The sequence below is a fragment of the Sinocyclocheilus anshuiensis genome, unplaced genomic scaffold, assembly GCF_001515605.1.
Source record: "Sinocyclocheilus anshuiensis isolate Anshui unplaced genomic scaffold, SAMN03320099.WGS_v1.1 scaffold477, whole genome shotgun sequence".
Lineage (NCBI taxonomy): Eukaryota > Metazoa > Chordata > Actinopteri > Cypriniformes > Cyprinidae > Sinocyclocheilus > Sinocyclocheilus anshuiensis.
The window spans coordinates 3,132,670-3,143,200 of record NW_015536549.1 but is presented as its reverse complement, the minus strand read 5'-3'; the positions used below and the strand labels follow the sequence as shown (position 1 = coordinate 3,143,200).

Below are 10,531 nucleotides of genomic sequence, written 5' to 3'. Positions count from 1 at the left end.
GTTTTTCCATGGTACCTCATAAAGAAAGTTTTCTCCTTTATATCATGTGGGGAGTGGAGAATATTGTCAGAAAATGTCACAGACAGCTGTTTTACAGCACTTCTGCACAAAAATGAAACGGCCCTTCCCATTATTCAAGGGACAGAACATATTTGGAAGCTGACAGTGATGTGTGAAACTGTGAAATGCTTTTTGTAGTTTTTTAAAAGCTGTGCTGCTCTCCCAGATGGGGAAAGATTATGATGAAAAGTTTTAGCTGTAATAATTAATTAAATCTCTTTAGATATCTCAACCGGTGTAATCAGGCAATCTGCATGACATGGCTTCAATTATTGCTTTGTAATCATTCGAACAGTGACAGACTACTTACATAAACACTATTTTACAGTAGTGTAATATGGATTATATGGCTTTTGGAATGCAAACCTATCTGTCTGTCTATGTGAATTCGAGATGTAGAACAGGTTATCACAGCATTATATTGTGTGTTTTTTTCTATTTGTCTTTTTTTGCGCTGTGTTGTTAAAATTTGATGGCACTGCTCTATCAGGGACAACTTTATTGTATGATTTACATTATTTGGTTAAATGCAGTATTTTATTCATCAGTAATATTTTTCTCACTTTAATGCAACTTTTACTTAATGTGTAAGCATTTTGGTTTTGGATTGTAGCGTTTATAAGAGTGGTAAGGTAAATTTAGGGATTACTGTTACCTCTCTGCTGGGACTATAATAGTTTCATACAATGCATGTATGTTTTTGTCTGCATTACTGCAAACTGCCATACACTTACAATAAATGTTTTATTATACTGTAAACCCTGTTGTTTTGTAGTTTGACTCTATACAAAGACAGTTGCTATTTTTAAACACACATACCCCCAAGCAAGGCATTTTATGAACCCTGGTTGAGGACAGTATTGTAGATGCATTTCTTCTTTTTGTTCTATAGGTGGCGATCGTTCGCACAAGTGTGTCAAGACGCACAGAGAAGCCAACCATCGAAGAGGAGAACTGCATCCGCCGATGAATCTAGAATTTCAGCCAACACTGACGCGTAAATAAAGACCAGCGTATATATTTTAGATACACAGACTACCTGTATTTTTGTCAGGTAAGATTAAATGTTACTTTTAATACCCTTCTAGTTCATAAGTGTAGTTCTAGAAGTACTATATGAGCTCAATATGGTTTCCGCCTGTCAGGTAGCGTGTAAGCTCATTGATTCCGAGATTTCGTGTTTATTAGCGCTTCGTTTTTAGTTACTATTTATTACTTTATCTTCTACTTGCTTAAACAGACCCAGCAGACAATTTTGAATATTTAACCCTGATGTATTTTCTGTGTTAGGGTGTATTGGTTGTCAGATTTACTGCAGCAAGCAAGTTAATTCATTTAGCACTCGTATAACAAAGACTATCTTTATTTTCAAAAGCAAACCAACCACTTCATTGTATATGTATATTATAATGCACCTCGTTGCTTATCATTTTGTTGAAACTATTAGTCCCTCACCATGACGACCGGTGCTGATGTGAGGGATATTTTGGAGCTGGCAGGAGGAGACAATGATTCAGGACCCATCAGCAAGAAGGACATCATCAACTCAGACAAGGTAAACTGTCACAGATGAGAACCGACACCATTAGACTTTCTGTGACCCATGCTTTAGCTTTGTATTGTTGAGACTATTCTCATTCTGTTTGTTGTTGTAGAAAAAAGCCAAGAAAGTGACAGAGACATTAACCTTCAAGAGACCAGAAGGAATGCACAGAGAAGTTTATGCCTTGCTGTATTCAGATAAAAAGTAAGTTGGCAGGCTCAGCTCAGCCTTTTCACCTCATTGTTTTATTGCCCATATTATGAGATTGTATTTGCATTGCCTTCTAAAAATTGATTCCCATGGCTAATGACAGATCATTTGGCTGTTTGAATGTATCATTCTTTTTGTTGAAATTACTAAAATGAATAGAAAACATGTTTTGTTGTATTAGTTGTACAACCAATAGGTTTGTATGAGTTTATTATGAGATTTTATTATAGCTGAATAATCATGCTTGTAAAAGTCTTATGCTTGCCAAGGCTGCATTTGTTTGATCAGAAATACAGTACAAACAGTAATATTGTGAAATATTATTATAATTTTAAAATAACTTTTTTTCTATTTTAATATAATTTAAAGTGTAATTTGTTCCTGTGATGGCAAAGCTGAATTTTCAGCAGCCATTACTTCAGTCTTCAATGTCACATGATCCATCAGAAATCATTTCAATATGCTAATTTGGTGCTCAGGACACATTTCTTATTAATTAATATTAATGTTGAAAACAGTTGTGCTCCTTAATATTTTTGTGTAAACCATGGTACATTTTTCAGGATACTTTTATGAATAGAAAGTTCAAAAGAACAGCGTTCATTTGCAATAGACATTTTTTGTAACATTATAAATGTATTAACTGTTATTTTTGACCAATTTAATGCATCCTTGGCGAATAAAAATATTAATTTGTTTAAAAAATACTTATTGACCCCAAACTTTTGAACAATTGTGTTTTTACGCCAGATGCATCAGATGTATCTCATCAGTCCACAGAATACAGTATTTGCCCAAAAGTCTTGGAAATAATCAAGATGTTTTTTGGCAAATGTGAGACGAGCCTTTGTGTTCTTTTTGGTCAGCAGTGGCTTTTGTCTTGGAACTCTCCCATGGATGGCGTTTTTGCCCAGTCTCTCTCTTATTGTTGAATCATGAACACTGACCTTAATTGAAGTGAGTGAGTCCTGCAGTTCTTTAGATGTTGTTCTGGGTTCTTTTATGACCTCCTGGATGAGTCGTCGTTGCGCTCTTGGAGTAATTTTGCTAGGCTGGCCACTCCTGGGAAGGTTCACCATTGTTCCAAGCTTTCTCCATTTGTGGATAATGGCTTTGACCGTGGTTTGCTGGAGTCCCAAAGCCTTAGAAATGGCTTTGAAACCCTTTTCAGACTGCTATTTTGTTTCTCAACTGTTCTTGAATTTCTTTAGATCACGGCATGATGTGTTGCTCTTTAAGCATGCTTCACTTTGTCAGACAGGTTCTATTGAAGTGATTTCTTGATTCAACAGGTCTGGCAGTAATCAGGCCTTGGTTTGGCTAGTGAAAATTAACTCAGCTTTCTAAAATAATGTGGTTAATCACAGTTCTTTTATGATTTAACTGGAGGGGGCAATTAATTTTTCACGTAGGGCCAGGTAGGTTTGGACAGCTTTTTTCCCTTAATAAATGAAATCATCATTTAAAAACTGCATTTTGTATTTGCTTGCATTATCTTTGTGTAATATTAAAATTTGTTTGATGATCTGAATCTTTTAAGTGTGACAAATATGCAAAAAAAAACAAACCAAAAAAAAACAGGAAGGGGGCAAAAACCTTTTCACGGCACTGTATATATATATTAGGGATAGGGATGCAACAATACAGTTAGGCCACGGTTCAATACATGTGTCTACTTAAAATTTCTTTTGAGAGAAGTATTATTTTTCCTATTTTTACCCAAAATAGGATGGATTGGCCATTATTGAGCACTATAAACACATGTAATGTCAGTTTCATTCATACTGGAAGCCGCTGGAGGCCACCCTCGTGCAGAAACTCCACAGAAGTAATAGAACTGATGACGCTCCAAATGTTTGTCGTCTGTTGCTTTTTTCAAATGTGTTTTGTTGTGGGACTAGTTAAAATTTTGGCAAGTGAAAATAAAAGAAAAAGCATAAAAGAAAAACTTTTATTGTTGAGCCCTGTATGCTGTCCGTGGAATCTGATATTGTTACACTGAAAAGTGACAACATATAATGAAGTTTTATATGGTTTCCCCTCTTGCAGTCGGGATGCCCCTCCCCTGTTACCGAGTGATACTACGCAAGGCTACCGGACAGTGAAAGCGAAACTGGGCTGTAAGAAGGTGAGGCCCTGGAAGTGGATGCCATTCTCTAATCCAGCCAGAAAAGATGGAACCATCTTCCATCACTGGAGACGTGCAGCAGAGGAGGGAAAGGACTACCCATTTGCTCGCTTCAGCAAGGTAGGAAAGAGAGAATGATATTGAACAGAGTAGGAGAAATTGACATAAGTAGAGGAGAGAAGAGATTATTTAATTATTCTTGTTTTGAAATTGACATTCATGTTGCATGTTATTGAAAATATTATTCCTGTTTCAAGACTGTGCAGGTGCCTCTGTACTCAGAGCAGGAGTATCAGATGTATCTTCATGACGATGGATGGACGAAAGCTGAAACGGATCACCTGTTCGACTTGTGCAAACGTTTCGACCTGCGATTTATTGTTATACATGATCGCTATGATCACCAACAGTACAGAGTAAATTCCTCTACAAGATTCAATTTTGTACTGAACATAAAAAAGTAACTTGACCATGTTACAATTTGCTTCTTTCTAATCACATTTCCTCACTGATTTAATTGTTATTATTGTAGAAGCGCTCTGTTGAGGATCTTAAGGAGCGTTATTACAACATTTGTGGCAAACTGACAAAAGTTCGGGCAGGAACAGGGACAGAGCCTAAGATCTACATATTTGATGCTGGTCATGAGAGACGCAGGAAAGAGCAGCTCGAGAGACTTTTCAACCGCACTCCAGAGCAGGTGAGAACACTCAGACCAAGACCAATCTTTATCAGTCTGCATAATTATTGCAACAGTGATGCAGAAATGTAATAATATTTTCAGTTCATTATGAAACTGTGGTGGGTGCCAGAATTTTGGTAATTAATGTGACACACTGGAGGTAATGGTGTAAATTCGCAATAAGTGACGGGTACAAGCTTGATCTTATTTAGGCAATGTGCTTCCGTTTCCTTTCTGTAGGTGGCAGAAGAGGAATACCTAATCCAGGAGCTGAGGAAGATTGAGACACGCAAGAAGGAGCGTGAAAAGAAGTCCCAGGACCTCCAGAAGCTCATTACAGCCGCTGACACGACGACAGAGATGCGCAGAGCTGAACGCAAAGCCACCAAGAAGAAGCTGCCGCAGAAACGAGAGACAGAAAAACCTGTAATTATTTCTTGATTTACCCCTCAAACTGTCTAAATTCAATTTTTAACCTGTCTGTGATAGTAATAGTGGTTTGATGGGGGAAGAAAAACTGTATTTTCAATTGCAATCATCCTAATTTTGCACTTTCTTTGCAAAAAGTAAAAAAAAAAAAAAATCTGTAAACTTTAATACTTTCTACCACTTGCTCCTCTAATACCCTCTCATCTGGCCAATGGCAGGCTGTTCCTGAAACCGCAGGCATCAAATTCCCAGACTTCAAATCTGCTGGTGTTTCACTACGGAGTCAGAGAGTAAGATTAACTTACACGCTTCGACAAAACTGACCCCTGATCCATTTCTTAATATACGATCTCTGCATAATATTATGATACATCCTTCTTCGCTGCAGGAGCCTATGGCGTTTAACTTCTCTCTCATTAGCCAGGAGTTGATTGATTCACACAGTCATAGGTAGAGTAATCTACCCACAGGAAGGCATTCCTCCTAAAGAGTAATGAAGGGAGGTCGCTCTATATAAAACGCATTAAGGATGGTACTGGGGTAGTGTATGACTCAGATGTGGCTGGTCATCTATTAGTCAGACTTGGGTGCATAAACATGTTTTGATCTGCCCTCTCTAAAGTGCATTTCAGGGGTATTATGGATGAAAGATGACCCCATTTTTATTCCATTGCTCCCACTTTTTCCTACCATGTAGCCATCTGAGATTAAAGGTGTTAATGTTCCAGCTAGAGTTCCAACACCTCATGGATTAAGACATGAGCACACAAGCGCAACTTAAGTTTACTGAAAGTTTATTTGTAATTATAGATTTTGATAACTAATGAATTTGTGTGCTTAGATGAAGCTGCCCAGCTCAGTTGGACAGAAGAAAATAAAAGCAATTGAACAGATCCTGACGGAGCAAGGAGTGGGTGAGTAGCATTTTTATAAGCATTCCTTCTCTCTTCTGACTTCCTACGTATCAAATGATTCTATAGCCATTTCTACTGAACGGTAATAAAGAGGTTCAATCTAAAAATGGTACTGATTCTGATTCACAAGCTCTTGATTTCAATTCTAATTTTAATTAAATTGATTCATTTAGGAAAATTTCAGTTGTAATACTGATTTTGCTTGATTTTGCATATCGTGAATTGTTCTTTTCTTACATATGCATTTATTGTATAAAAATAATGTAACATTATATAAATTTGTTTTAAAATGACAAATTGCTGAAAATCACATTAAATAGTATACAGTAGTTAACATTTGAAGTGGATCAAAAAAGTTAATTAAAGTTGTCCTAAGACAAGAACGGTTATTGTTTTGGTTTTAGGACAACTTTGATGAAAGGTTTTGATCCACTTCAAATGCTGACTACTGTAGATATTGAGACTTTTGAATGGGGTTTATTACGATTTTTTTTTAAATGATGAGCATTATATGGACAGGCTCAAAGCAGTTGTTTACTTGTGAAATGGATTGCTATGTTTGAGCTTTGTTTCACTAAAAATAACTTTTAAAATAATTATTTGTGATTTGGACTACAATGCTCATGATGTATGCTATTGCATGCAGCCTGTTGGGACAAAGCAATAGAAACATATATTTATATAAATATATATATTTGTATTTTTATTTCTAGTTTATTCCATTATTTCAGAGTACAGTGCCTTTTTTATCTCATAACATTCAGTTCAGATTTTAAACTCTAAAATATGACTTCTTTTGCCATGGTGCAGAAAACACTGGCATAGAATAAAATAATTGATTGATCATGGAATTTTAAGAATCAGGATTGGGATTGTTGAAAGGAGAACATTTTTACCCAGCTATAGTGTTCTTCATCTAAACCTTCTAAAATCAATTCTTGCAAACAAACAAACAAAAAATAACTACACAGTTCTAAACACAGAATTTGCTTTGAACCATCTCATAACGTATCCCTTATCCTTTCCTCGATAGACCTCAACCCTATGCCCACAGAGGAGATTGTGCATATGTTTAACGAACTCCGCAGCGACCTGGTCCTGGTTTATGAGTTGAAGCAGGCCTACAGTAACTGTGAGTACGAACAGCAGATGTTGCGGCACCGCTATGACGCTCTGCTAAAAGCAGGGGGCACCGTCACACCACTGAGTGAGAGCAGTGGAGCACCTGACAGTCAGTCCTGGCCAGGCGCTGATGACATCAAAACCGAAGCCAAAGAGCAGCTTATTGATGTGGTTGGAGCTCCACTCACTCCAAATTCGGTGAGTTTTCAGCGGGAAGTAACTACAAGTGCCTATCTGTAAATTGCTTCCATTGTCCTCATTTGTAAGTCGCTTTGGATAAAAGCGTCTGCTAAATGACTAAATGTAAATCTAAATTGCAATGACTTAATAAATTATTGGCTTGTTAATTAATGATAGACCTACTTTAGTGATAGACCTCAACAAGCATCATCATGCAATTTGATCTCCTTTTAAACATTAAAAATATTTATTTGAAACCCAAATTCAGTTGTTTTCATATAATTTTTTATTTATTTTCAGATGTATTTTTTGTTACATATTTTTTGATTATACATCATCTACTGATGTATTGATTTAAAGCATAAATTATTTTACAAAATTATAAGCGTTTAATGTTTTTAAACAATTGAATGCATGTGATTTTTTAAAATGAAACTAAAATTCACATACAATTCCACTGGTATTAATATTTCAATATGGTTTCTTCTCTTTGCGCAGCGCAAACGCAGAGAATCTGCCTCAAGTTCCTCATCTATTAAGAAGGTGAAGAAACCGTGACATAAATGACTTTGTAAACTCAATTGGACATTTTTTGGAAGAGGATAGAGAGGTTTGTGGAGCTCTCTTAAGTGATTGCCTGCTTCAGGGTCAGAGGGTAAGGTTGTGGTTGTAGGTCATCTGTTATCTGCTCTTTTGATGACCGTTCTCTGGCTCTCTCTGTTAATGTATTCATCACAATGACTACCCTCTCTGTCCACCACCCCTCAATCCCACCTGCTTCCCTCCTCTCTCCATTCTCAAGACCAAACCTGTACCATGACACAGACCACCCTTGACAACCTATTCCATTATACCACCTCTTCTGTCCAACCAGGCAGCCTAAACCCAGATGAACTGTAAATTGGCAGAAGAAAAGAAAAGTCTGCTTTTCTGTCTGAAATGAACGTATGCTGGACAGATGGTATGAGTGACTGTTTACTGAATTTATTGAAAGTATGTTTGCTTTTTGGCTGCATCTTGAAACAGCAGGCTCTGGAAAAATGTCTCATTTTTTGGAGGTGTCCCTGTCTAACTGGCGTCTTTACATCTGCCATTCTGATTTGCCTGTTTTCACCTGCAGTCCTGCTTTTTCTCAGAAGAGCAGTAAACGGAGTGTCACCCATCTCAAATAGATGCTCTTGTATATTGAGCTCATTACCTGTAAAATGTCATTGTGTTTAATAAATGTTTTCCCCCCTAAGTGTTTCCCTTTTGATTTGTTAAAGTGTAATGAAAGGAAAAAAATGAAATCGAATATAAATATCTTGTGACCATGATTCAGTGTTGTAATGTGACTGCTATTTAGGTTATGGACTGGTTTAGATAAAAAAATATGTAGTACTAAAAGCCGAGGTAAAATTTTCACCCTCATCTGACAGTGAAGCTGAAAGCGTTAACGAAACACACCCATGCGTTGATTTGTTCCGTGAGATCCGTGTATTTCGCTTTTGCGCATTTGTGAGGCGCTCTGTGCGTTTTAAATTAGCTGTCAAGCGCGCGCATCAATAACGTGAACGGCGCGAGCTCTGCCGCTCGTCAAAGCCACTTCATGAATTCGCCGCGATAAAGACATCTCCAGTAAATTCATTACAGTATCGAACATGACAAGAAACATTTATAATTTGCATGTCAACTGCATAACCCGTGATAAATTTATTCGAGACAGTAAAGAGCGGTAGTGAGCCTCTCAACTGAGGCGATAGCATAAGACCTTCTGACTGAAAGGTTTCTTAAAGGTTTGCTATTAAAATGTATTTTATATGACAGATATATTTTAATTTAAAAGTTAACAACTTGTTTATCTGTAGTTAAAAATGTATTTTATTAAACTGTCTTGTGTGTAGGCTATAACTTGAGTTAACGGGCCATTAACACCAAGGACAATAACTAAAAAAAAATTAATATTTGTTCCAATTCTTAAAATGGCTAACTTAAGTCCATACCACAGCTATAACCACAACTGTAACTAAAAAGCTGTAGTAATTGTCACAATTCTATGAGAATATGGAAGTCCACACCTCAGCTATTCCGATTATGACACAGAGGAAAGATCTCATTGGAATCACTTACAGAATGATTTTGGCTTTCAAAAGGCCGTTCTCACCAACAATGGTAAGCAAAAATATAACCACAAAGGCCCTTATTGTCATATATTTCTCTTTAATAACTATAATAGCGTCCGGACCAACTGATGATAACGTTCTGTTTATTGAAAGTGTGTGCTGCAGTCTTTTGCCGCTTTAAGTGTTCAGGCTTTTTAAAGTATGGATTCTGATTGGCTGTCAGTGCTTATTTCGTTCATCACCTGGAAAAAGTGTTCTGAACGTGATTCCAATTCCTGTGTGTCATTATCTTTATACCTGTGGTGTGGACTTCCTTGTTCTCATAATAGTTCTCTTTGAGACACACAATATAAATGTATACGCAATATCACACAAAAACTATAGCTTAATGGCTGTATTATATGGCAATATTAGCAGTGTGCTATTTTTTTTAATGCATACATTCTATACACAGGAAGTCATTATGGACTTACATTTCTGACAAAATTCAGACTCTATATTTTCTTCACCAATGAAAATAGCTTCTAAAGAAACCAAAGCATCAGGCTTTGTGGGTTACCAAGCTATGCACAGAAACAGAGTAAGTAATTAGATTCAGCAAGTTTTCATTATTTTACAAGCTCCCTTAACATTGTTTTAAATATGAGGTAAGTGGTAGCGTCCACTGGAAAAGGATTAATCCTCTTTCTTGTCTGACTTTAGATAATAAAGTGGCTTCCATGGTACCTGAGGAAAGCTAGCAGCTGTGATCTGTTGAGATGAGAGAAAGTGAAAAACTGGTCAAATTGATTCTTGGTGTCTATATTTCATGTTGGAAATTGGCTCGTAAATCCCAACATATGATCTATGGTGGCCATCCTTAGGAAAAAAAAATCAGTAAGTGTGTAATTTCTCCCTTGACAGAACACAGCCGAAAGACGATCCTTCTTTTCCCCTCTCTCTTCTTCTATGTTTCTTTTCATGACTTTGTGATGACTTTGTGATCTCATTACAGCAAATCCATTTATCAAGTGTGTTACTAAGCAAATCTCATTCCAAAATTTTGAATGTGCAACTGTGTCATTCTCAGATGAGGATGAAGTTCATGTGAGCAGTCTCATGTCTTTCCTCTTATGCTTTTCTTGTATGTTTTGTTGTGTCTTGAATGCAGGGTGAATGGCT

General features: G+C 36.7%; 1 protein-coding gene across 1 annotated transcript; it reads left to right on the top strand.

Annotated features, from left to right (window-relative positions):
• The first annotated feature begins 946 nt into the window (after positions 1-946).
• On the top strand, positions 947-8,303 carry LOC107699933 (DNA methyltransferase 1-associated protein 1-like). Its single transcript, XM_016501386.1, has 11 exons — positions 947-1,114; positions 1,508-1,615; positions 1,716-1,807; positions 3,863-4,061; positions 4,199-4,357; positions 4,474-4,641; positions 4,864-5,049; positions 5,271-5,342; positions 5,894-5,966; positions 7,000-7,286; positions 7,767-8,303. Exons 2-11 carry the CDS (start codon positions 1,517-1,519, stop codon positions 7,824-7,826), a joined length of 1,395 nt encoding a protein of 464 aa, XP_016356872.1. The 5' UTR covers positions 947-1,114; positions 1,508-1,516; the 3' UTR covers positions 7,827-8,303.
• Positions 8,304-10,531: the final 2,228 nt, after the last annotated feature.